This window comes from Manacus candei, unplaced genomic scaffold (genome assembly GCF_025592945.1).
Source record: "Manacus candei isolate 608988 ecotype Guabito, Panama unplaced genomic scaffold, ASM2559294v1 h1tg000043l, whole genome shotgun sequence".
NCBI classification, from domain to species: Eukaryota; Metazoa; Chordata; class Aves; order Passeriformes; family Pipridae; genus Manacus; species Manacus candei.
The window spans coordinates 4119876-4147339 of NW_026138091.1; the positions used below are offsets into that span (position 1 = coordinate 4119876).

The 27464-nt window shown below is 39.6% G+C and overlaps 1 protein-coding gene across 2 annotated transcripts in view; it reads right to left on the reverse strand.

The window, feature by feature from the left end:
- The window catches only part of TPH2 (tryptophan hydroxylase 2), an 86122-nt gene extending 64426 nt beyond the window's left edge, over positions 1-21696 (reverse strand). The window contains exons 1-7 of one of the 2 annotated variants that reach the window (XM_051795959.1): positions 21560-21678; positions 18505-18657; positions 16166-16349; positions 15957-16057; positions 13058-13125; positions 6856-7052; positions 4463-4598 (exon numbers count right to left, since the gene is read on the reverse strand). In XM_051795959.1, the coding sequence (XP_051651919.1) occupies positions 4463-4598; positions 6856-7052; positions 13058-13125; positions 15957-16057; positions 16166-16349; positions 18505-18657; positions 21560-21664 (944 nt within the window). In that variant the 5' untranslated portion in view covers positions 21665-21678. Of the gene's footprint in view, positions 1-4462; positions 4599-6855; positions 7053-13057; positions 13126-15956; positions 16058-16165; positions 16350-18504; positions 18658-21559 lie in introns of both variants that reach the window. The other variant, XM_051795958.1, reaches the window with a different exon arrangement.
- Positions 21697-27464: the final 5768 nt, after the last annotated feature.

The window sequence follows — 27464 nt, forward strand, 5'->3', positions numbered from 1 at the left end:
TTTCTGTGTGCTTAGTTTCTCATTTAGTCATGAGATCCTACTGCAATTACTGTGTACTTTTGTTATGCAGTCCACTTCTCAGCAAATGGATTTAAGAAAAAGCAGGAAACCCAAATCATTTCAGAAAGAACAGCTGTTCACATCTGTACGTGCATTATTAGTCATGACAAAGTGCAGACATAAGTGCACAAAAAACTCCTAACAAAAGTGCACATGCATCATCTACAAAAGCTCTCAAACAATTCTGAAAGTTTTGGTGTTTTGTTCACAAGAAATAATGGACTTGATAGTAAAGTTCACTTTAAAAATCCAATCTGACATTTCCTTTGCTTTTGTCTCTTCAAAGACATTTCTCTTTTTTTTTTTTATCCTAAGCTGTAAACAAGCATTTTAAAGGCAAGGAGAAAACATCAAGTTTTCTGCCTTCTACCCAAAATCATCCAATTTGTGTTTTATAAACTATTTTTGTTTGAAAAGTCACAGAACCTGACACTTCAGTTAAATAATGAACAGAAAAACAACCTCTACGTAATTTAAAATCATCTTACTCGGTATCTTCACCAAAAAGTCTGCACCAACTATGTGTAAGTAGAGAGCAGTAGACATAGTTTCTAAATATGCAAATGAAGATTAAAATTTTTGGTATTCCTAGTCTGCCTCACCCAAAGTTTATCAAATATAGTTCCAGTGCTGGAGGGTCACATACAAGCTTCCTTATGAGTCCAAATGGCCTCACTGACAGATGTGTAGCATCATTTGCTCATGTTATAGTCACACTTTTCGGTGAGACAAGCATCTGCCTGAAGTTGTGTGTGACAAGTTTGAGCCAACGTCATATATGAGTAATTCATTCAATGAGATCCACAGCTTAGACAGGAGTCCCTTTCTCACTGAACCTCAGACTTGAAAAATTGGTTAGCTCCGCTGGTATCCATTTCTTTGTTCCCAAGGTGGTTTGCATCACCTGAGCAGATAATCATTAAAGGTTAATGACCCTTTTTTAATTAATTTAGTTCCAGTCACAACGATTTCTTCTATCATCTCCTGCAAGACTTAGCTTACTAACAATACAAAGGACCGCTGGAAAATGTAGTTTGAAGTCTGACAGATACGTCCCAAGAATTCTCAGTACCAAGTAAACCTCAGTTTACTGGAGGAACATGACTTCTCCAACCATCATCTTTCAACACAGAAATGGGCCAAAAAGCCCATTCTCTGGAAGCCCAGAGCTCCAACTCCAATTCTTGCTGTCACTGAAGAATCGACAGTAATTGCTGAGCACCCATGCTACACTGTATCAGTCCAGATATATTTAGCTTTGTATCAGTAGTTCAAACAACAAAGGCAAAGACGATCCAGTGGGACCGGCTTCAAGTTCCTGGCTTCAGGTAAGCGTGGTTGTCTGCAGGCAGGCTTCTGCAGCAGCAGTACTGCTACTGATACCTGAGCAAGTGTCTACATCTCTGTTTTCCTGTGCTGAAGCCGCAACTCCCAGAAACAGATAAGCAAAGATGTGTTATTCCCAGTTCTGCCCTGGGACACATGGTCTTTGTTGCATCCACCTTTGCGGACAAAATGAGAACAGACAAAGCCTAATCCTATTAATTTGTCTCTCTTGGCAAGAGGAAGAGAATGAGGAGGCAGAAGATATTTCTCTCATGCTTTTAGCTCATATATTCTTCCATTAAAACTAGGCAAAGTGGTATTTTGCTTGTGCAGTTATAAAGAGGAGAGCCTGAAGTAAAAAGAGCATGAACAAAAAAAAACAAACCCAGAAAGTCTTTCAGACAGAAACACGAACCAGCATTTGGGATTGTCATTAGAGACTCTTAGACTTCCTGCCACTCTGGTCCTTTATAGATAGTCTAAACAACATAATTCTTTGCCTAACTACCAAAGCTTGATTCTTTTGTTTTGTTTTATTCAGAAAATAATTAAGTTCCTTTAATTTATTCACACACATTGCTCTGAGAAAATAAGACTTTTGTAATGCACTTTTTACAGCAAAAGATTTTTCTTGGAGTAAATTAGCTGAGCAGAGGAAATCTACATAGCCTTGTGAATGTAGCAGAAACATAATGAAAATCAGGAAGGAATGTTTTAAAATGCATACAGTAGTGATACAGATCAAACCAAATGAACTCTCCCATTTTTATCTATAGCCTGGGTGTTAAATCTGATGGAAAGCCCGCTGAAGTCAAAGGGAGTCTTTTCACCAGGTTTATATCATTGAAATGCAATATTCACCAGCCAGGGACCTGCAGCAAACCTCATTATGACCCCATATATCAACCAGCAGATCTCAGGGCATAGCAGCTACTGCAGAAGACGAAGAGCTGTCCCCACTCAAATCAATTTAGTTTTGCCATTGATTTAAAAAAACAGCCAGGATTTCACTGTACATTTCTGGTAACACTTACTATTTGCTCTATGCTATCAAAAAAACCTAAACATTTTAAAAGGGATTTTCAAATTTTCCCTATGGAGTTCCTGATAGTTAGTCTACTTTACTTAACTAATGTGAACAAGTAAGTCTAGAAGAAGAGAGTATAACATCATTAGAAAATGACAGCTTAATTCCTCTGTTAGTCATATTTAGCACTGTTAAGACCATAACCTGGATTTTTAAGTTCAGCCCAAATAAGGAATAAAAATCTTCATTCTAACTGAACTATTGTTCAGACTTCCCAGACATCTAGACCAGAAAGGTTACAAAAAAAAAGTAGCTGCCATTACTACTGGGGATCAGCTGTGATCCACTGCATAATTCTGAATGTAAGCAGCATCCTGAAAACTACAGAGCTCTCAAATGCACAAATCAATGAACCAGAGAACATCAGCAAAGGCACAGACACGCTTAATTGCTTCTTGGAAAATATTTCTTCCTTTCATTCTGTTGAAGTTATGCACCTAAATCTCCTATCAGTAGATGAAAACATTCTTCTAGTTTGTACTAAGCTAATAAATGTCATTATCCTTTTACTGAACATTGGTACATGCTGCAGTCTGAAACTGGCTTCCCACAGGAGAAGAAATCATTGGTGCAAAACCTGGTACTTCCTAAGTATCATTTATTTTTTCGAAATATCTACAGATATTTTTAGATGGACTGGAAGAGGTTCAGCATCACATATCCAAGCCCTTCTTTCAGGATTTTATGTTGTAGCAATTTGGCTACAAAATTAAGAGATTAAAGCTTAATTACAAAGGTTATAGAAGTGAATGAATTCCTTCAGGGATCACCATCTCCTCCCCAAAAGAAACACGTATACAAAACTAGCCTCAGAGCATTTCAGCAAATACTTTGCCCAGTTCAGATGCTGACGACAAAGGTAGATAAGTGTCTAACAGCACCACCTGGTGACTCCTGCCAGAATAATACTAGCACATTTTTAGATACAGCTTAATATGCAGTTCCGTGAAACCTTTTATATACAAAAATATTACTCCGTGGTTTTGGCTGTCAATTCATCAAATCCAAGTTAGGCATGAGTCCAAATATTTACAGAATTGGAGCTGAATATATATGTATAAATCCTTTGTGTAAATTTGGGCAAAAAAAAATCAAATACACTCAGGTAGTCCAAGCTGTTTAAACCACAGCTACAATTTCATGCTAACTGCCTAATGACTGATTCACTGCAAAAATGTCAGTCCTGTGGTTACCAGATCAGCAGATGCCTTTGGTAAAACTACCTCCATATTATCTAACTGACATGTATTGTTCTGTTATTAGTGCACAGAACACACAAGACAAGAACTATAGTCACTTTGATCTTCTTCCCCACTTTTCATCAAAAGATCCTATGCCAAAATATTTCATACAAACTCGCAATATTCTGTTTTGGAAAAGCTGCACTGCTGTCCCATGAAAGCTGTAATTAAAACGTTTCTTATTTCTATCATGTTCCCTGTAACAGGTTTCATATCTAATATTCTCTCTTGGTGAGAGACCAGTGCCTCATGACTTGCTTGCATTTTGTTACAGGAGAGAAACAAAGTTCAGCTGTGAAGCCTGGTCCAAAAAGAGAAAAATGGGAACACGGAAGTCCAAATTATAATTCTAAAACCAATGTTTTTTCAGGAGATTCAGGGCTTTTTTTCACAACTTCTTTCTAGTTGTCCAAGAGAAAATAAAACTTTATACATTTTTCTCAAAATTTCCAATTGAAAATTCTATTTTCCCCTGAAATATAATCCAAATAGGATTTTTGACACACCACAATATAACCCAGTTATTCAAGATCATTGTAAAAAGTCACCAAAAAAGTCTTTGAATTCAATTTTGGCTCACCAACATAAAGTATTTTGTCATCAAATCCTTCATCAATGCCATCATGGTGTAAGAAGATTTTCACATTTGTAGGAAGGTTCCTCTTTTCAATCTTGGCAAATTCAGTTGGGTCTTTTAAGAATCTAGTGAGTGTATTTTTTCAGTACTAAAGCAAATGCAGCAACTTACGGTTCCGGTGTGTAGAGAGGATCCGAGCCATGTCGTATATACTGAGTACAGTGAAAAACTCTATATGCTAAGCCAGCTAAAAAATCCCGGGGAGACAGGTATCCAGCAACTGGTCTCACTGTGAAGCCAGACCTTTCTGAAGTGAAGGACATAATAAAAGACCACATTATACATATATCACTATATCAGTTTCTGGTGACAGATCTGTTGTTAATTATTCTACCAGAAGCATGACATGAAGAATCTTGGCTGAAGATCACTGCATATCATTTTCAATTATTATGCACAAGAAGCATTTTGCATTGCTAGCATATGTATAATGAAAACAGCTTAAGATATTTCAAAGTTGGTTTGAATACCCCTGTCTGGAAAAAAAATGCTAGGGTGCCATAAGTGATGTTCTTAATATTTTTATATCTAGTACCAAATGGGAGAGAAGTTTCCATATCAGAAGATGGTCTCTGTAAAATATGTTAAAAACTAACAGAATAGGATTATAACAAATTTGTCATTATTTTTACAGATAAAATATTGCTTGTGACAATAAAATACTGGTTTTTATAGTTGAGGTCCTCATTTAAACATTTAATAGTGTTCCTTTGACAGATTAGTCACAGAGAACAGCTTCAGATTCAGTGACTTTAAAAAGCCTGTTTCTCTCAAAAATTAATTCTTCACTCTTTCAAAGTTTTTACAGGAGAATGTTTCAAGTTTTTCTGCAACAGATACTACTACTGCTATATGTAGTCTGAAAACATAGTTCTGAAAGAAGTGTGAGATCTTGAATTTCTAGCTAGGGAAAAAGAATTTAGCATCATTCCTTAGAGACCATAATACAATATATGACAGACCCAGAAAGACACAGTCAAATTCAAAGAATGATGAATCAGCTATTAGTAAATGCAGATGTTCACAAAAAAGATTTATGGATGAAGCACGGACTGAGGAAAGTTACCCTGTCATTACAAATTTCATTATTTCTTTTAGCTAAGGATTTTCCACATATATTTGGGACAAAATGCTCTGCTAATTATTCTCTTAACAGCACATAATTTTTTTTTCAAACACTCATCTCTATAATATTTTAGTTCCTGAGCAAGAGGATTAAGGAACAAATATATGTATCTGGGGGGACCTTTGAGAAGAAATTAAAATCTTAAATTAACTCTTTGGTGGCTTTTTCTCTACAGCTAAACCCAACAAGTTTGTGTCTGCCACATCTTCCATATGGGATACATTTCCACTACAGATGAAAAATAACACTATTTTCAAACTTAAATATGTAATATACTGATCCTTAAAAAATTAATATGAAAGAGAAGTATCAGATCATCTAAAGTGATATATTTTTTTCATCATACAAATATAACAACTAGCTTCATGAGGTCTTAAGCACTCAGGAAAGCTTCATATTCATCAGGCTGTAAAACAATATGCCAAACCTGCTTCCCTCTTTAAATTCAGTTATCTTTGCATGTGATTCCCTCTTTTACTTTCCTGGATATTTGGGGGATGCCCACTGCACTTATGAGAACTCCCAATCTGTGGCAATGAGAGAACACAGCTAACTCAGCTCTTTCTTTTCATTATACTGAAGGGCTTTTCTCCCCATGCAAGATAATCACAAAATCATAGAATCAACCAGGTTGGAAAAGACCTCCGAGATCATCAAGTCCGACCCTTGATCCAATACCACCGTGGTTACCAGACCATGGCACTAAGTGCCACATCCAGTCTCAGCTTAAAAACCTCCAGGGACAGAGAATCCACCACTTACCTAGGCAGCCCATTCCAATGTCTGTTATTCTCTCTGTAAAGAATTTCTTCCTAATATCTAACCTAAACCTCCCCTGGCACAGCTTAAGACCATGCCCTCTTGTCTTGCTGATAGCTGCCTGGGAGAAGAGACCAACCCCCACCTGGCTACAACCTCCTTTCAGGGAGTTGTAGAGAGTGATGAGGTCTCCCCTGAGCCTCCTCTTCTCCAGGCTGAACAACCTCAGCTCCCTCAGCCTCTCCTCATAGGACTTGTGCTTGAGTCCCTTCACCAGCCTTGTTGCTCTTCTCTGGACCTGCTCCAGCACCTCAATATCCTTCCTGAACTGAGGGGCCCAGAACTGGACACAGTACTCCAGGTGTGGCCTCACATCATGCTTTACATGTTCAGCTGTTTAACTTCTCTCAATTTCATACATGCAATACATACATAAAACTGTCTTGACTAAAAAAACTCCCTGCCATGGAGAACATCAAAACCAGAATATTTCAGGCTAAACCAAAGACCACTGACAATGCTGAGAATCTTTTCATTTAATGTGCTTTGCATTCCATACTAAGAAAAAAGAGTGTTTTCATTGAACTATATCTACTGATAAACCAAATATGAATCTTACCTTTAAGAAAAATAGAAACATCTTCCAACTGAGGCACATTATCCTCTCTGTATCCACAGTACTTGGTCAGCAGAGGAAAGTTTTTTAAATATTCACGACAGGCATGGGTGGGATAGAGTTTACTGAGTTCCCTAAATACCACCCCCCACGTTTTAACTTCTTCAGCTGTGTACTCCACTCTAGGAATGGGTTGACCACTGTAAAAAAAAATTAAATACAAAATACATCTGAATACAACTAGGTTCTAGACAGATTATGGAGAGCAACATTTCTGCAAAAAGTATTATTTAAATAAGGCAAACAGAGACTACTAAAACTATTTAAACTATTTTAAATTGACAACTAGATGCTTTTTTCTCAGATTTATTTCTTGATGTTATGATGTACATATTCTATCATTTTCTTAAGAACTGTATTTCTTTTTAAACAATCACATTGTTTCTTAATCTTTGTACATATCATAGTAGAAAGATGCATTTCTTATATGCCATATTCCTATATCATGCTAGTATTTCTCCACTTATTGCCAAAGATGCCTTTGCAAGTGGACAGCTGAAGATCCTGATTCAATCTAATGTGTAGTTTCAGTAAGACAGCAGACTGCATGCTCTATACATTCTTTAAAATACACAATATTCACACAGCATCATTACCTAGCATTTTGTGAAGATTAGGCAATTACATAGATGCTTAGAAATGTATAGATCCAATTTAAAAATATATATTCATTGTTTAGACTGTTGCTTACATGTGAAGATATGTTTGGAATCCCAAATTCATCATCAGGAAGCTCACCTCAGAGCCAGTTTCACCTGCCTAGTTGAAATTAAGTCTGTAAATACATCTCTCCTTTTTTTTTTTAATTCTGCCCTGTTCCTCTGCCCTCTCCCATTTACAAAGATGTACAGAAATTGCAAAGCAGGAGCCTTCCAGGGTACCTGCTAAACTGTTTCTGACATTCAAGATTTGCCTTGAGTAGTTACAGCTAATTCAAAACTGACTGATAGTGTGAACAGTGCAAAGAGTTCCTTCCAATTTGCACTGCCTTGTATTTAGCTGTAAGGAATTTTCCATGTCATGGTCATGGGGCATCATCTCATGTCATTAATTCCCCCTAGAATGTTATAATCTTTCTCTAGATTTAATATTCGCAATCTATGATATGTAATCTCTGCCATCTGCCTTCTCCTCAGGTATCTTCTTTTGCTGCACTGTAACGATGATGTACAGACTGGCAAAGGGATTCATATGATCCTCCTCCCTTTCATCAGTTCTTATGTCCCATCCCCATGCCAGGGCTGGACAGGTGGGCACTTCCAGCCCAGTACTGCAGCTTCCACAGTATCCCAGACAGCAGCTGAACAGGTATACTGGGCACGGGGAACCCCACTGCAGCAGAAGAACTGCAGTGCTGGGATTTGGCTAGAGGTTGTTGCCCAGTTCATAATCCTGCCTCCACTGTACAAGGTAACAAGGAACGAGCCCTCATGTCACATTTGATTGGTGATATGCAGTCCCTTCATGCACACGAGAGGATCACCTGCCCTACATTCATTGTGGTTGTCCCCTCATCTTTACAAAAAACTTACCATTTAATCCCCCTGCCTTTTGCTATATCAAAGGATTTTCATCCATGGCAGTTATCTGTCAGTCAAAGGCTACTTTGTATGAGGTACTTATACTTGTTAAGGTCTCACTGAATACCCAATACATTCACTAGTGTCCTGTCAGCCACTCTTGCAGATGTGACAAGAATTGCAACACATTTAGTGAAGTATTTCTCATCCACAGAAGCTGCACTGGGTTCGTGCCCATCCTGCAGTGGGAGTCAGTCCTACAGGTCTAGTATCTGTCTTCCCCCTTAACACTTCATCAGCCTTAAACTGCCTGCCAGCTCATGGAAAGCGTAGCACAACTATTCTAAATTGTACTTCACACGACAAGCACAAGTAGGTTGCTACTCCATCCACTTGGTGTGCCAGAATACCCAGCCTCATCCCTTTTCCTTAGGTCTGACCTCTACGATGGATACTGCGGTATGGGTCAGCACTGGCCCATCAAGAAGACACACATGCACCAGTGGAAAAACTCATGTTTCTATTGTCACGAGAAAGGTATAAACACAATCAAGGATTTGAAGCTTGTCCACTGCTCACTAAAAGGTTTGTAACTTAGTTATTGTTTCAATTAATTCATTAGTAAGTTCAATTAATTAGTAAGTTTCAATTAATTCATAAAGTAAGGTTCACTGAGCATTAATTCCTTAATAGGATTTATGCATAGGAGAGCTGATCTTACTTCCAGCTTATCATACTGCTTTCTTTATCAAGAGAATCAAGGCAGCCAGACTTGAGGGAGGATCTACGCCTTTTTCCCTCAGCCCTGCAAACCTCATTTTTCTTACCCTCATATTTCAACAAGCAGGACCCACCTTGCACTCAAACATTTCAATAAATCACAGAAAAAGTCAGCCTGCATAGCCAGCTTCCTCGTGGCTAAGATGACTCTACAAGCTAACCGAATCTGAATTTTTATTTCTCCTTATTAAAATAGGGTCTTTCCATTTTGCCATGGGCATGAGCTATCAATTCATATAATAAATTCCGTCTTAAACATCATATGTTTCCTCCACATTTAATTTTCTCAACACTTTTCCAATCCCTAATCAGTCTCAAAGGACTAATTAGGAAGATTAATGCATTTTCACTATCTTTAGGATAGAAGCTAAGTGAAGGAGGGAGAAATATGGGGGTTTATGGGTTTTTTGGTCCATTTATTTCATACAGCTGATCTTCACTCCTCTGCTCTATTAACATGTCTTCCCCTTTAACACCCAGCTCCAGCAAATATCTGCTCCTCCAACCTCACTTCTTAGTGTTTTTCTCTTTCTCTCTCCATTACAGATGCCACTTTATGTTCAAACAAAGCAGAGCATCTACCACTATAGAACAGTCACAATTCATAAAGAAAACGCTGATCTGGGCTTTTCAACTCAACAACCTTTTACGGAGACAATTCCTTGCAGTCAAATATCTTTGTTAATTTTTTTAAGGAAACAAGTGTGGTTAGGGTTTTTTTTACGCTGGAAAATGAAAGGTAGAAACACATCAAGCTTCAGTAAGTGATTAGGAAGGTCACTTACCCGGAAGACACTGACAGGTGTTTATCCCCAAGGAAGCAGCCTTTATAACAGAGCTGGTCATTTTGCATAAATAAGTAAAGAGACACTAGACCACAGAGGTGAGTGTGATGAGACTGCAGTGCAGTGTCAAGACACCTATAACTCTAGGCTCCACAGCAGGGGTAGCAGAAACAGCTCAGCTGTAGCAGCACAGAGTCCTCCCTGAGCTGATTTGCCTTTCCTCTGTATGGCTTAGGCTGTGCTGCAGCAGAATGCCAAGCATGTCTCTACACACATACCCAGACACATCCTGACTGTACATACCAGCACATATGGCACATCCCTGGGGTTAAGGATAACCACTGCAGGAAACCTGACTATGAATGAGATCTTGACACGTTAGGTAACTGCCCTAAGCACTGGTCTGCCAGTTATTGTGGTCCTGGCTAAGAATATTTTAAGCCTCCTGTTTTCTCTCTGCTTGCAATAAAAGGACAAGTTTGAAATCTTTTAAAGGTTTGGAAAGAGCAGTGAAATAAAGGAGTACATCTGAGTAACTCTGCTGAAGTACAAGATCTGGCCCCTAAATAATCTCTAGTTATTTTATTTTTGTAATGTGCCTGCAAAATGGTTCTTAAGCCTTCAAAATCCAAAGAAGGAAAAGATTTTTCCTTTCTTTTATCTGTTGTTTTGGGGTTTTTTTTCTGGGAATATGTAGGATTACTTTATGCGATTTTGTGAAACGATGTTTCTCACTAGTTTCAGGGTGAAAAAAAATCACATTTTGAAGCAGAAGACCAACTACACCTTAGTATGCCAACTGCATGACCTTTCCAGCACTAAGCTGAGAGGAAGAAGGGAGGAAGATATTTCCAGCAAGTGAGCAGGTGTGAAATGCATGGCACTACTGCTACTATCATGGGTAAATGGAGAACTATCCAACATACTGAAAGAGCCTAGGAGCACACACAGCCTGTCCTCATGCACAGGTATCCACTTGACATTTCTCACTGCACTAAATGCTAGCACTAACTTCACTGCAAGCATTAGATTGAAAAAAACCCTAATAAATCAATCAGCTGAAAACAAATATACAAACAAAAAACTGTCTCGATTTACATCTGAAAGCTGCCTAAACTCAGGACTTACCTGGGCAGCCTAGAGAGCTTCTCTATCAAGCAACACTGTCCCAGCAGGCAGCAGCTCAGTGTGCTGGGTGGATGTCATGAGCATCCAGCTAAACAAATGCCACTGTGGGCAGAAAGGGGAACAAACACTAGCACCTACACATTTGTAAGATTGGTAATAGCTTAATGACAGGAATGGGACAAAAGTAAAGGAGAATTATAATCACAATTATATGGTCACAAAGCAGATTTAATACTTCTGTCCCCACAGCCTTCTGCAGGCCCTATACTAGCCTTATAATGAAAAACCTTCCAAAATCCAGTTTTGAATGCTTCCTGACAGGACGTGCCTTCTATAAAGGGAGAAAAAAATTGTGTGTTTCATCTTCTTTAAACAACGTAGGTAGAAATCTCAAAGGAGAAAAATGAAAAACCTGAAGAAGTGTGGTAAAATGAAAAAGATCATGAAATTAGTATGTTCTTTCCCTTGAGAATGAGTGCTTAAGCCTGTTGCAAATAAAACCTAGAGTAGGATTAGAATTAGTTGAATGCTTCTGTGACAAGAAAATTGCAACACAGTAGGTGTTTGTAGGTAGAACAGAAAGTTTCTTAACTTCCAGGGACTGTAGAAATTGAAAATACTGACTTGAAATGGGAAAAAAAATCAAAATGAAAAAACACATGCAATGCATTTATGCACAGGCACCAGCTCCACTGCAGAGAAATGCACTGACTAAATTCTAAGAAATTTGGAGCTGTGTAGGCAAAATTGATAAATGGCACTTTGTAGCATGCAGTATCATCATAGAATTATTAAGGCTGGAAAAGAACTCTACAATCATCAAGTTCAACTGGTAACCCAGCACTGCCATATTTGCCACTAAACCTTGTCCCCAAGTGCAACATCCACCCATCTTTGGAACACTTCCTGCAATGGTGATTCCACCACTTCCCTGAAGAGTCTACTCCAATATCTGACCACCCTTTCAGTGAAGAAATTTTTCCTAATATTCAATCTGAACCTCCTCTGGTGCAACCTGAGGTCATTTCCTCTCATCCTGTCACTTGTTATCTGGGAAAAGAGACCAACTCCCAACTCAGTGCAACCTCCTTCCAGGTAGCTGTAGAGAGTGGTAAGGTCTCCCTAAGCCTCCTTTTTTCCAGGCTAAACAACCCCAGCTCCCTCAGCTGCTCCTAAACCCTTCTCTCTAAACCCTTCACTAACTCCACTGCCCTTCTCTGGACATGTTCCAGCACCTCAATGTCCTTCTTGTAGTGAGAGGCCCAAAACTGGACACACGACTCAAGGTATGGCCTCACAAGTACAGAAGGATAATTACTGCCCTGGTCCTGCTGGCTACACTATTTCTGATACAGGCCAGGATGCCACTGGCCTTCTTGGCCACTGGCTACACTGCTGGCTCGTTCAGATGCTGTTGAACAGCACCCCCAGGTCCTTTTCCGCCAGGCATCTTTCCAGTCACTCTTCCCCCAGCCTGTAGCTCTGCATGGGGTTGTTGCAACCCAACCTGGCACTTGGCCTTGTTGAACCTCACACGACTGGCCTCAGCCCAGTATAGTACATGCATCAAAAAAAGAAATAATAATTTTGGGTTTTAGTGAGCTCTTTCAACTACACTGGGATGCTAGATATGTGTACTCAGAAGTGTGTCAGTGAGACATGCAAACATTTGTAAAATATTTCCTTAAGTCTAAGCATCTGTGAATAAAATGCTGAAGAGAAAGTGCTTGCCTTTCAAATGTTTTACTTGCCTGTATCTGTATCAAAAATGTAACAGGATTCAAGCATCAGGTTTGTAATTTATAGCCCACACTAAACAAGTCCAAGTTTAAAAGATGACTTTGTCTACCGTTAAACTTTATTCTACAGAATTAAATAGAGCATGAATTCTAATTAGTCAGCAGCACAGGGAAAAATTATGCCAGTACTTACTATTTATAGCTCATGGCAAGATCCACAAAGTACTTTCTTCTCTGTCGATAGACATTGTCTTTAAATCCCTTAAGCAAGGAAGAAGAGAGTCATTTACAATAAGGACATAAAATTAGCTGTGAGAATTATAAAATAAACCATTACAGTGTTTATTTAGTACTTAGTTGCACTGTATTTTGATTAACACTGTCTACTGGACTGCAACAGAAAAAAAGGATTTCTTCATTTTTTTGTTCACCAAAGTCCCATAGGAGACCATTCAAGACAGTTTTGTGCATAGGTACAGTCATTCATCCAAGATGTTGATAAGGGAAACTTTTTCTTGTCATTTCATCTCATTCAAGTTTTCCTTGATCTGAATGGAGATCTACATGCAGGCACATAGCAGAAGAATTTACCTATCCTTAATACATCTTTCTTCACTAGAATCAAGCGTCTAGAGATCATAAGCAACTCATTTTGAAGATTCTTATTTCAGCAGTTGCCATCCTAACCAACACATTAGAGATTGAACCATCAACATCCAGCACTATATAGGCATATTGCTTCAGTCTGAGTTACAAAGGAAGGGCTCTACCTCATGGGCTACAGTAAGTTCATACCTTTTCTATATTAAGTGCAAAAGAGTTGTATAGCACATACACACTGGCCATTTACAACTCTTTGTGCTATTCAAAATTAGAACAAGATCTGTTCTACACATATAAAATATGCAGACACTTCAGGTTTTGCATTACAAGAGTTAACTTTTTTCAAGGTAGAACTGTCAATCTCTTGAAGATAAAAAGGATAAAAACTTATCTAAGTTCCCCAGTTAGTGGTCCACAAAGTGCATTTAAGTTTCCCTTATTCAAAGCTGAAAATTAAAATGTCTTTTTTCCTTATTGTTCACATACACAAACGCAATCACTGAACGGAATGAAAAGATAACATGGCTAGATTTGAAATATTTGTATGAGGTTCCATAAAGCTCTGAAGACATTTTACTGCCCCATAACCAAAGCTGTGCTGCTGGGGGAGAGTAAGTGAGGATTTCAAAGGACTGCAGAAAACCTTCCTACACAAAGAAGTTTGTTTGCTGTAATGTGGGGGAGTCTCCTTGTCTCCTTAATACCTTTTGACATAAATGATGAGTTACTCAGGTGAAGACCATTCAAGACCTGGAAAGTCATGGAAGACAGCACAGGGGACTTAAATGCCTGTCAAGTGTAGTGAAACTGAGACTGAAATCATTAGCCAGTACAGAGTGGGTTAGGGCTATGCTGCTGAAGCAGTACTATCCTTACAGGTTCTGTACTAGGATAATTGTCTTTGGTCCTCTGGCACCAAATGCCACCGCTAAAGAAAAGGGCAGATATTTTTAAAAGCCAGCCACAGATTTACAGGTTTTTACCCCATTTCTAACACCTAGCATACTGTATGGTGTGTAAATTATGTTTGTAAGAGTTCCCCCAAGGGTAAAATATATATTCATATAATGCAAATGTCTTTTTTTCATTTTCTGTAAAACTGAAGGCAAATCTTCAGCAGAGTGCTACAGTATTTAATGAAGGTACCAGCTCAAAATATAAACAGTATCCAATAGTCTGTCACAGTCATAAACTCAAAGTTGGAATGAGCTGTCACTACAACCTCTGTTTGAACCAAATTATGGTTAATGGATGAAGATAATCAACAGGCTTTTCCCTTCTGAGAAAATGTGAAGCAAATCCTAGTTTGTCATCAAGAAGCACATGGCAGAAACCAGGATCCTCAAACATGCTCCCTGACTGTGGGCCCACAATGTGGGAAGGGCTCACACATGGCAGAAGTAGCTGTGAATGAAGCAAGATGATGATTATTATTGATACATGGGCAAGTGACACCAGACAGGGAAATGGAGCTACCAGGAGACATTGTGATGGCGTTCTCCTGGTATGAGTGCAAAGGTGTGAGAATCTGTGCCTAAACTCCCACTGGACCACAGACTGTGTGTAACAAAAAACAAAGCAGACTATCACCTACAGCTGCAGTTTAATCTGACTGTATTACAAAACAGTCTCATGGTCAGATATCTTAGTTTGCCGCCTACTTCCTTTCAGCTGGAAGTTTCCTACAATACTAGTTTAATCCAGCCTATTTTAGGAATTAATACAACTAGCTACCACCACTATCTTTCAGTCAAGTCGTACAGAGGTAGAAACTGGGATTATAAACAGAGAAAATATTTTAACACAAATGCTTTCAATCATCTGCCATCTAAAAACTCAGAGGCTAAGCGTTTATGGAAATTAGCTGAAAGAAATAAAACAATAACAAAACCATTTTTCTGTCTTTTGCACTGAGCATTTGGCAACACTGCAAACACAGCTTGTGTGAAATGCAGGCTCATCTCCTGCCACCAAAGTCAGGAAACAATGTGAGACACCTTCCTACCTGCTGCATTCATCAGAAGCAGGAACATATTGCTCTGTTTTATTTTGTAGTTACCTCCTGAGTGACAAACTATTCCTTCATATTTCTTTCCTTCATATTTCCTTTGTTATTCCTTCATAATTCTTTCTTCTCTGACACCTATTGACAATATCAGTTCTTATCTAAGAGCTACTTGTGGCATAACTGAAGGTCACATTGATCTAAACTCTTTAAAGTTTGAAACCTTTCTATCAACTAGGTAATTTAAAAAAAACAAGCAAACAAGCATTACAAAAGGGGACATACTTGTTAAACAAAGAATAAGTTTTCTAGAGGACCTCCATCTTGTGTATCCTTCTACAGAAAAGGAAAATTAATCTACTGAAACTACTGAAGAGAGAGTAGTCCCCACGTTCTGAAAACAATCAGCAGTCAACAGACTTTTTATCTGACTGGTAAATAACCTGAACAAATTATCTACGGGATAATTTTGTGTTACACTTACAGGGTGATCTGCATCCAGCTCAGATCCATACATCAAAACTCTCTGGGAGCATTTGTCCAATTCAGATATCTTCCTGGGGAACCAAGGGACACAGTCGAGATCTGCAGAAGACAGAATGCAAGTTGAATGTCCTGGAGTGTAAGATTATGGAGAGACTTGTGCAAAACGTTTGTCAGTGCCTAAACCAAGTGATATGAAAACAGCCTTGCCTTCTTCGTCAGTCCAGATGTTTTCTGGTGGATTGAGAGATACGATATTAGTTTGAAACTTGAGCAATTGGATTAGTTCATTAAATTCTTTCTTACTGCAGTCACAGTCCACAAAAATTTCCACCTCCGAATTCCTTCTCTTTGATTTTCGTGATTCAATATGAACCATACTCACATGTTTTTCCTGTGGAAAGATGAAATAACAGATGAAATACAGGCATACCAGCAGAAGGGCAATATTGATAGCACATTCTTCAGGAAAGTTTTTCCAGTTATTAAAAGACCGTTTTATTGAAAGTAGTCCCTTTTTGTATTTATAGAATCAGTTAGTGACACATAAGAAATACTGATGAAAAAAAATCTGTACAGAAAGTAAAAATAAAATTATTATATAGTTAATGAAGAAAACAAACTAATGATTTCATTTTATCTACAAAGACAGTCTCTTACAGAGGACAATATAACAATTTTATATTATTACTTTTATATTGCTATATTAAATTCTAATGCAATTTTACTAGGTAATGTGCATAATAATAAATAGACTTGAGTGTGCTTCTTTAAATAGATGCTATTAAACATGTATGACTTTAGTCTCTCTTATAAACATGCGAGGAAGAAAATATTTTTGTGAGAATGTGTATCAGCCTCACCTATCTATTGTGTAGCAATTATTGATAGCAAAAAGCATTAACAGTAATAAAATTGTATTAAAATTGAAATGTAATTCAATTTATTTTCTATTATAATGTCCCCAGCGAACTCAAATCATGCATCAAAGATGAGAGTGTAAGTACTTCTAGCATGAAAACTTTCCTTTGGGGTACCTCTCAACACAACTACTGGTCTGCCAAGGGTGTAATACAATGACAGACAACCATAATGTGCTATGGTTGTCCTGATCTAGTGCTGTGACAGCCTTGCTTCTAAACAGAAGTTGGATTAGATGACTGCTTTCTAACAATACTTCTATTAACTCTGATTTTTTCCTTTTTTTTGGTCAGACAGAAACTATCTGTTACTTTTCACAACTATCCTTTCACTTACTCAGTGAAGTCAATAAAACATTTTTTGATATCCAAATGGGATGAACTTTGTTCTTGTACTTCCACTTGCCTGCTGTATTTTGAAAAAAGGCTTAATACAATTTTACATAAATACCATTTCAGGTGAAGGTCTCCTCTGGTACCGCCAACTAGCAGTCTCTGCTTTTACACCTCTGGCTGTACATACATAATTCTTTCACTGGCATGCTCCATTACATATGTATACATTGTAGCTAACTCAACCATATAACAAATTCACTCTGATCTACCCTAGGTTAAGTGGAGAACAAAACCCCACACTCCCCCGTACAATACTCAAATTGTTGTGACTATATGAATGGGGGTGATGTCTCTGCTACATCTTCCAACCATATTTTGAGAGACCAGAGTGACTTATACACCTATTCCCAAGAAGGGGTAGTTGATGTGCAAATACAAAATTTCAGATATAAACTCACACAAGCAATTAAGCCAGAGCTGCAGTCAGACATTTAACCCTTGGAGAGAAACTGCATTGAAAACGTGACTCCTTCTGAAACTTCTGTTCACTGCCTTAGGCTTCCCCTCTTCCTATGAAACACCCTGCTTCCTGGCAGCCTCCCTCCTGTGGGTCTAACTCACCCCTTTTCCCAGGCTGGGGAATGTAAGTATCTAATCTACATCAGCCTTGGGGATCTGCTCCCAGAGACAGCAACTCTGAGTGAGGACTGGCAACATCTTCTAAGCCCTCTTCCATTCATTAAGGTGGCAAGCAGACTACAAGCAGTACTAGCAAGCAGTCTGACTGAAAAGCATCAACTGCATTGGGATCTATGAGGAAACAATACTTCACAATTTACCTTCCAGTTAGACACATATGTCCCCTACCCTGCACGTACTTAAAGGTCTCTTTAACTTTGTGACCAAATACTGTCCTGCAGCAAGGCTGCTGCCACCACCACCTGATTGTGTGTAATTTAGGTTTCAAAGTGCTCTCTGCAAGTGCCTCATTTCATTGTGGCCTGCACAGACTGCAAATCTAATCCCCGGTGTTGAGTCACACATCGGAAACCTAAAGTGAACGGTGTAAACATCAGCATCACTGTTAAAACTTCATTCCAGAAAACCCTTCACGAGCCCAAAATGCTTTGTTGAATGGTCCATAAAATTTTAAGTTACTTTCATTCAGTTCTGCAGAGTGAGCGTAACTGCACTCTATTCCTTCCGCCGCAGTCCATTAGATTTATACCAACAAAGAGCCTGACCTCAGTAGCCTTCATCAGTTCAGTCAGTGTAGAGATCTGTAAGCTTTACCTGGAAGAGTCGGAGAGCTTTCACCAATCCACCAACTTCATTCTTCAGGGAAAACACCACAGCTGTCTTTCCACCTTCAGAAACAGATTCATTTTTCCCATTTCCCTTATTCCCTTTCTTTTCCTCATTTTTCCCAGAACTCGATCTGTTTAGCTACAAATGGATAAAGAACATCATTTCAGATGAAATTGGGCATTTCCCACAAAGAGAAATTTTTGTTAGAAAACAACTGAACGGAACTCATCCAGACTTTACTTATTCAAAAGGTAGTGTGTTTACTTAAAATCAGAATCACAGATCAAAGGTAGCTGCTAGAGACAATTGTGTAAGAGGCCATTCCATTAAAAAAAAAGCTTAAGGAAAAGCATATAAATAGGATACAAATACGATGGTATTACTAGGGCAATACTATCATTAGTAATAAATATGAAGCAAATGAAGACACTCTAAATTACTGGAAAAGCCGGCAGCTCTGTTATTCTAACCTGACTATTGCTGCAAAATTGCAGGGATGCTATTCTAACCTGTACCAGTCAATTTACGAAGATTTGCATTGGTCTGTACATTTGTATTAACCATTAAATTTAAAACATAAACTTTACGGTCTCTGTTGCAGTACAATTTGCTGTCATGTAACTTTTCCTGAGAAAACAAAACCTCTGTTCATTATACAAACAAGGTGGAAATACAAGCTCAGACTGCACCACAGAATATCAAGTTGGACAGGACCTCAAGGATCATCTGGTCCAACCTTTCACAGCAAAAGCACGGTCTAGACAAGAAGCCCCCAGCACCCTACCCAGCTGAATCTTAAAATTGTCCAATGTGGGGGATCCACCACTCCCTTGGGAAGATTATTTCAATAGCTGACTGTTCTCATTGTGAAAAACTGTACATCCCATAAAAGAGGAGTTAGCTGAGGAACTCAAAAAAAAATACAGAAAATTACACCATCCTTGGTGAGTCCTACATTCTTTTCACAATCTGGGAGTCAAAGACTGCTTTAAGCCAAACTTCAGCCAGCATTTTCCAAAAAAAATGCAATTTTATCACCTTAGATCTTGTCAAGATGCAAACAGTACAGTTTTTATAGACAATTTTTATAAGATGATTTTCAAAAAAACAGCCTGTATTTTCCAATACTGTGTCACAACTTCAGAAGTTTTGACTCCTGAAGAAATTAAATCTCCAGTGAGATGCTGCTTTTTCATAATCCATAATACAGTCACTAAAAATACAAAGATTTAAAATCATACACAACTATTTCACATGTATTGAACTGTCTTTTACTAATTTATAAAGCAGCTTACAGAAAATAACCTGAAAATGAAGCTTTTCAAACAGGTCTTAGAACACCCTTCAAATGGCACAGGTTAAACCAGCCACATTTAAACTAGTTACGGGACATGCTAAGAAGCCTCCATGGTCTTTTCTCACCATTTATTAGACTACATGGAAACAACCTGGAAAAGCAATTAAGTTTGCAGAATGATATATGAGTGATTTCACACATGTTTATTTTTTAGCAATTGAGCTCATATGATTCTGCTCAGTAGGAGATTTGCCCAGGGACAGTAATGGGGAAGGTCACTTTCAACTTCAGTAATATTTGGGATTTGGCTAAGTCATATACATCAGGCACACAACACCCACATGAAGCGACAAAGGTTCCATTTTTATAGCATCTGTGGTTTTTCCATGTGTGCTGCTTTCTAGAAGCTACATACAGATGATCATGGAGTCAACTGAGTGTCTGAGAATCTCAATATCACCAATTCCTCTGGAAAACAAGGGTACTTGGCACCTTCCAAGACTGTCACAGGTTCCCTAATACCCTGATGAAATCATTAACTAAAGTGATGACAAAACCCTCTCGAGCATTTGAAACCTATAACACCTATTTGTTATGAGCCCAGTAGAAGAGGCTGAACTCAAATCTTATTAGCCCTGCTAATCAGTACATTTCATAATTAAATAACAAGTAAAAGATCAACTTTCCTAATGAAAATTAATTATCTGGGGCAAGGGCAAGTACTCAGGAAAAAAAGTCATCTATAGTGGAACTCAGTGAAGAAAGTAACTCAAATATAAAGACAGTAAAACAGATTTATTCCATTTAATTCAATACTTCCAATAGAAGTAAAGCATGTACAAATAGCAATATTTCACATTTCAATGTAAAGACAATATGCCAGTTCACAACTGGTAGAAACTGGTGCATTCCATTGGTTCTACTCAATTGATCCAAATCTTCATATGCTGCAAAATTCTATAGGAGGCAAAATCTTCATAATCCTAAATATTTCACATATTCAGATCAGGTTGCCTTATTAGCCCCTATTAACATTCTTTATTCTTAGTTAGGCATACATACATTTATTTACCTGTAAGCACACAGAAATTTATCCCATGCTTGAAATGACCCAAGCATCTCTTGCACCCATACCATCACCTTACAGAGAACTATTTCTACCTCCTGACAGGGTTTTCAGCAGTCTCTGCACGATGCTCCCAGTTGCCCCTGCACCCCTGCCAGCAGGCAGAGGCTGGGAACACAGCAGCACAGCCATCGGCACCAATGCAGTGTGAGTGCAGGCGACTTCTATTTTACCAAAAAAGCTTTATATATCGTCCTGTGAGGTTTACGAGTGCCTTGAAAAGGCAGGTTCTGCTGATGCAAATAGCCCGCAGGATTTACCACAGACTTCCAAAATCCAAGCATTTAAAACCCTCTGAATGGGACCCTGCTGCTTTTCTGTTGTTCCAGTAGCAATATGGTTCCTTTCTGTAGTAAGGCTTGTATCACTAATGAAACTTTTTCCGTTATTTACAGACACTTTTCAGGCAGCGTTCTGAACGAGGCAAAGTTAATTTCACCGGGCCCTGCAACTGCTGAAAAACTACTGACTGGACCACGAAAAGAAGCGGACGGGGGACGCACGGCGCCCGGCATCGGGTCCCGGAGGCGCCAGCGGACCCGACCTCGACCCACTCGGCGGCTCCCTCCCGTCCCCGCCGGGGTCGGGGCTGCCCCGTTCCCAGCCCCGCCACTTACGGTGAGGCTGCCGGCGGCGGGGCGCTCCTCCGGCAGCGCCGAGTCCAGCGAGAAGCCCCTCCGCGCCCAGTACTTACTGGAGAACATCATCATGGCGGGCTGCATGGGGCCGGCGGGCGGGACGGGGGCAGCGCCGCGCTCTGCCCGCCTCGCCCGCGGCCGCTCCTTTTATACGCCCCCGCCGCGGCTGATGGAAACACGATTAGGGGACACCCGTCTCCGGGTGACGAGAGCCGCTGGCAGGCGGACGCCCACGGTCCCCGCTTACCTCCGCCGCCGGGACGGGACGGGACAGCACAGCGCGGGAAGCGAAGCCGCCCCGGGCGCTGCCCGCCCCACGCCGGCGGGAGCCCCCGGGGGAAGCTGTGCCCACAGCAGCCGCGGAGGTCCCGCTGCGGAGCGGCTGCCCCCGCCCGCCCCCGGGTCTGCCCTGGGCGGTGCCTTCCTTTCCCCTCACACCGATGCCCGGCCCGAGCAGCGGCGCCGGCCCGCCCTGTGCCCCGGCACGGCAGGGTGGGCAGCGGGGCAGGGCCGCGGGGCAGGGCGGGCAGCGCTCACAGCGTGGGGGCGCTGGGACAGGGCCCAGCAGGGCAGAGCACTGCGGGAGCTGAGCTTCTGCACAGGGAACTTGTGCAGAGATAGTGATGTGAGAAATTCTTCGATGCAGAAATTCGTCTCTCTCCATTTTATAGAGTAATGCTTTGAAAGATATATTAAGGGATAGAAATTAGATCTTGTAAGGAGGACTTAACGTGCCTTATATATCGACGGTAGGTAAAGTCTGACTGCAAGGAGTACTTCCTCTGAAAAAGCGCTTCACTGAACAAAGCTGTTTGACCGAGGCAGCAATGGCTGTGGTTTATGCCTGAGCTGTGCAAGGGCCAGATGCTGATCATGAGACTCTCTTTTAACCACAACATCAGTAAAACAATTAATTACTTGTGAAGGTAAAACAACCCCATAGCACTCCTGAAGGTCTTTTATATATATGACAACTTTACTTGTCTCTAAAATACTCATGTCTTGGGGTAAAGATTTATTTATTGAGGTTAAGAATTTGTTTACTCCTTAATTTCAGATTAGTACCGGCTCAGAAATTTTAAGTGAACAGAAGGGGCAACCATTGAAACAAGAACTTGACTGCAGTGTTAAAGGTACTCAGTCTCTCAAAACTACTTGTGAAATTTAGGATTTTTAATTTCTCTTACATTCTGAGGTCAATGCTCATTTTGTGACCTGCCACTGTCACTTGCTCTCCCACTTCCTTCTCACTTCTATCATTTTCCAAAACTTCTCCTCTACATCCTTTGAATAAACCTTACAGCATGTAACACTGAACAGCTCATCTGGATTGGGAGCATTATGCCAGTTTCCTTTAAATACATACCGTTTTCTCTGTTCCAATGCTCCAGGTGGGGGAAACTGTCACCACTTCCCCTTGAAAAGCACCATCCGTGACTCACCCTGCAGCCTGCCCAAAGAGGGGCAGCCCAGCTGAGTGCAACAGCTGGCTTCACATGGCCCTGAATTGGTATGCATACAGATCACACAGATTAAGCAGGAAAAGTTTAAATGAGATCCACCGAAGGTGGGACACTGAGCAGGGAGCTGCACAAGGCAAGTAGCAGGAAGTGTCACTGACAGTACAAAGCTTCATGTCACATCTAACTCAGCCTTCCTTCACAACCTCAAAGCCCTTACTTTTGCAAGACAGCACCTTAGAACTAGGATTTACATATCAGCATCAGCAGGGAATCTGTGTTGTTCTTCTGCAAGCCAAGACAGAAGCACAACAGAAGATTTGAGACTGTTTCTCCCATGGAGTAGCATTGAATCTTACATTTTATCATAACAAAGAAAAAACAGCAAAAGTTTCCAGACTAAACTGACTGCTGTCAGTTAGATGCCCCCCCTTCTAAAAACAGATGGTCATGCTTGATGTTCAGGACCAGGCCAGGTTCACAGATGCCTCAGAACTCCTGGGAGACCTGAAGTAAACCCTTTTAAACTCACCTCTCCAGAGTTTCCCAAGTGTAGCATGCGATAAGGATCCTTTCGTCTGGTTGATACTAAGTTTGTAATAATATTTGGTTCCTCTAACCAAATGATTTGCCTTTAGTGCAAATCAATAATTTTTGTTATGCTAGCCCACGAAGTTTTACTTCATTTTCCCAGTCAGAGAAAAGCATGTCTTCATGTATTATTAGCTCTGTGTCATATCCTAAGTTATCGAGATACGTTCTCTGTCCTGTTTTTTCTTTACTTTTGATGATAGGAAAGCAAGTTGGAGTGTTTGGATTTTGATATTCCTACCTACTATGCATGAGATACATAGACACTGTTCCAGCAGTTGAACAATTTATGAGAGTAAGATTGCTTAGCACTCTTCAAATGCTCCACTGACAAAACTGAGCACTACTGAGCTGACTTTTCACCTACTGGCATGACAGAGCATGATTTTATCTACTCTTAGATGCTGGCTCTGCAGCTGGGACATCACACAATTCAACGACTCTACTACTCTGTAGCCTTGCTACTATCACAGCTCTGTGCAGTAACCAGAGCACAACAAAGGTTTTCTGTCTCTCTCAACCCCTTCAGGATGACTCATGAACGCAAAACAAACAAAGGTACATTGTGTCAGCAGGTGCTATGTAACAGGCAGGGAAGACTCAAGTGCTTCAACTATTTTAACCATGCTGTCTGCCCATGTATCCCACAGGGAGATTGCTTCTCCCTGGAGAAGTATTGCAAGTATTTTATAGGTGGACTTTTCCATATCAGTGTCACATCAAAGAACATTTATGGACTGAGAGTTTATTTCTTCTTTGTTCTAGCTGCTGTACAATAGAGCTGGTATATGGCTCTGGGAATACTGCTAAACTACAGATTTTGTTTAGAGCTCAGCTCCTTTTTCTATAGTTAACAGTGCTGTATATGTAAAACAAATGAGCACTCAAAATCACAAAACAAAACACAAAAAATTAGAAGTGTATTCAAGCAATTCAAAAATATGTGTTCTAGAAAATGTCAGGGTGGCACACAGCAATGTTTTGTCACCTTGGGAAATAGAGCTAATGTTGGTAATAAGAAAGAGATAAGCTTACTTTTATTACTAAAAGGCACCTTATTCACCTATAATAAGAATTCAGAAACTGCAAGGTCCTCTTTACACACATATTTTCCTATCCTCTCACAAACAGTAGAGTCACTGTTGCCTGAAATCCTTAGCTATGCACTTTTTAAGCTTAAAAAATTGCTGAATTCTCAAGTGAAAATTTAAATCTAAAGCAAACCTATGAGATATTTTCAATGTTTGAGTCATATCCCCCTGCTGGAGATACTGGTGGCCCATTTCAGCATAGTTTTCCTTAAAACTATTTGTAGCATTTACTGTAGTTTAACAAGAGGATTAAATTTGCAGTGCAGAGCAGCTAGTATTGACCAGGAAACTATCTGAATTTACCTCTGGCTCTCCCAAATCACCACCAAGTCTTTGTCCAGAGGCACTACAGCAGGAAGGAGAACTCTAAAGTCATCATGTGGCAGGACAGAGAAAGAAACAAAGCTATGAAAACATATTAAAAAAACCATAAAGAAAGATGGACTCCACAAGGATCTTAAGTGAAAACAACAACATTATTCAATGTAAGGTCAAAAAGACAAGGTGGAGAACAGATGGGCTTATTATTAATGTAAGAGATGCTAACACAAGCAGAAAATAGAAGTCTCAATACCTAATCAAACCATAACTTAGTTGGCAAAACAACAACTTTGTGAAACAATTGACAAGTAGACTAGCCAAAGGAGCTTTTTCAATAAGAAAAGTTATACAATCTGTTCCTGTTTATCAAACATACTCACATCAACTCCAAAGTCCATTTCTCTGAGTGATGTACGCCTGGTGAAAAATCTGTGATAAGAATGTACACTTAATTTTTAAGTCATGAAGATATGGGAAGCACAGGTTTTTAAGCAGCCAGCAAAACCATCCCAAGCTCTAGAAGCACTAAGGGGATTTTAATCAATTAACAACTACTGGGAAAGGATATCTACCAAATGATAGACTGGCTAGGAAGACCTGGAAATACAGGTGATATGAAGAACATAAAGTGGATTCACAAACTTTGGATAAAGAAAGGTTCTGAGAAGGAAGCAAAAACTGACAATTTCAGAAAAAAAGAACTTCAATAAATTCAGTTATTACAAGTCTCAAGGAAATGAAACCTAGAGCAGAAAGACAGTTCTTTCCTTGCTTCAGAAAAAAAAGCATTTTCATCAGGAAACTATTTCATTATAGAGGAGTTGTGGTCCTCCAATACACTTTACTAGTAGTATCGAAAGTCATTAGTTGTCATTACCTTCAGTTCAAAAGAGGTACAGGAGATGAAAACTAGGATCAAGCTAGTAAATGCAGGCAGCGCAACACATATACAAAGGCTGTAGTACAAAATTCAAAGTAATTAGTACAGGACATCAAAAGCAACTATTTAAAAAAAAATATATAAATACAGCAGCAGTCAGAAGAATTGAACTATCAGACAACTACTGAACACAAATAAAGGACAAATCAGAAAATAAACTTGAAATTAATTAAGTATTTAATGCACTCTTTTTACATCATTCTTTGCTAAAGAATCATCTGTGACCAGCTGTCTATCCTAATTAATAGCAATGGCAGAGAGGTAAGCTCTTTTCTTTTAACAAGGTGAAGCAATGTTGGAGAATACTTGGGATAAGTCTGACCATAGTAAATGACAGCACAGTAACCACACTTCCAGAGTAGGCTCACTCAACCTCTGCCATCAATAACTATTTTAAGAACTCAGGGGATGGACAAGTGACAAAAGACTGGGAAAAGGCTAAAATAATGTCACTTTCCAAGAAGATACAGGGAGAAAGAAGGGATGAAGATTTATGGACCAGTCTAATTTCATTTGTTTGAGAAAACAGAAGTACCAAAATTATTTGTAAAGATCCAGAAGATAAAAGATGATTAAACAGTCAAGACAGATTTGCTGGGAACAAATTGAGTCAAGCAAATCTCATTTCCTCCTATGACAGTCCTGTGGACCAAAGCAAAACAATACAAATCATTCATCTAGATGGTAGGGAAGTATTTGGCATGGTCTGTCATAACATTCTCACAAGAGATAGAAGGAAACCAGGTACAGATGAAACAAAGAGATTGTACAATTTTGCAGCTCCTTTATGTTGTTCACCATACGCTGCACGAATTAACCATAACAGCATAAGAGGTGTAGCAGCCCAGGGTAGAGTCCATAGAACCAGGACTGCCACTTTTGGTCACAGTAGTTGTACTGTTTTGTAGCTTGAGGAATTATCAAGTCCTTGAACCCAAATACTTGTGCCTTAAGGATTTTCTTGGTGTCTTGCATGAGTTACTCTTAACAGTAAAACCAGAAGAGTGTGTGGAAGCTCTCCAAGACCAATGCCCAAAGGCAGCATGCACTCATGTGACTTAAAAGTCATCTGGACCAACTCACACACCCGAGAGTGTTTTAGAAAAGTTTCTGGTGTTGCATCTCATTGAGTTACGGCAAGCAAAGCAGAACATCTGAATACCAGTTGCTTACATGTAATGCATTTTTGCACCAGGTCTAGATGGGCACTTAAAATGTGTCATCTTCAATACAGGAAGGATTTTTTTCCTACTATGATCTCAGACATCATCAAGAATGGCTGTCATCACGCCAAACTGGGTCAGTCTGGGATGAAGTTCACTTTCTGCATAGTAGGACATATGGTGATGTGCTTTGCAGTTTGTGCCTAGATCAGTGCTTATACCACACCAGGGTTTTGGCTGTTGCTGAAGAGCCTGCACAGCATTGAGGCTTCTCTTGCTGCTTCCCCTGGGGGTGGGCATGAGCCTGAGAGCAAACAC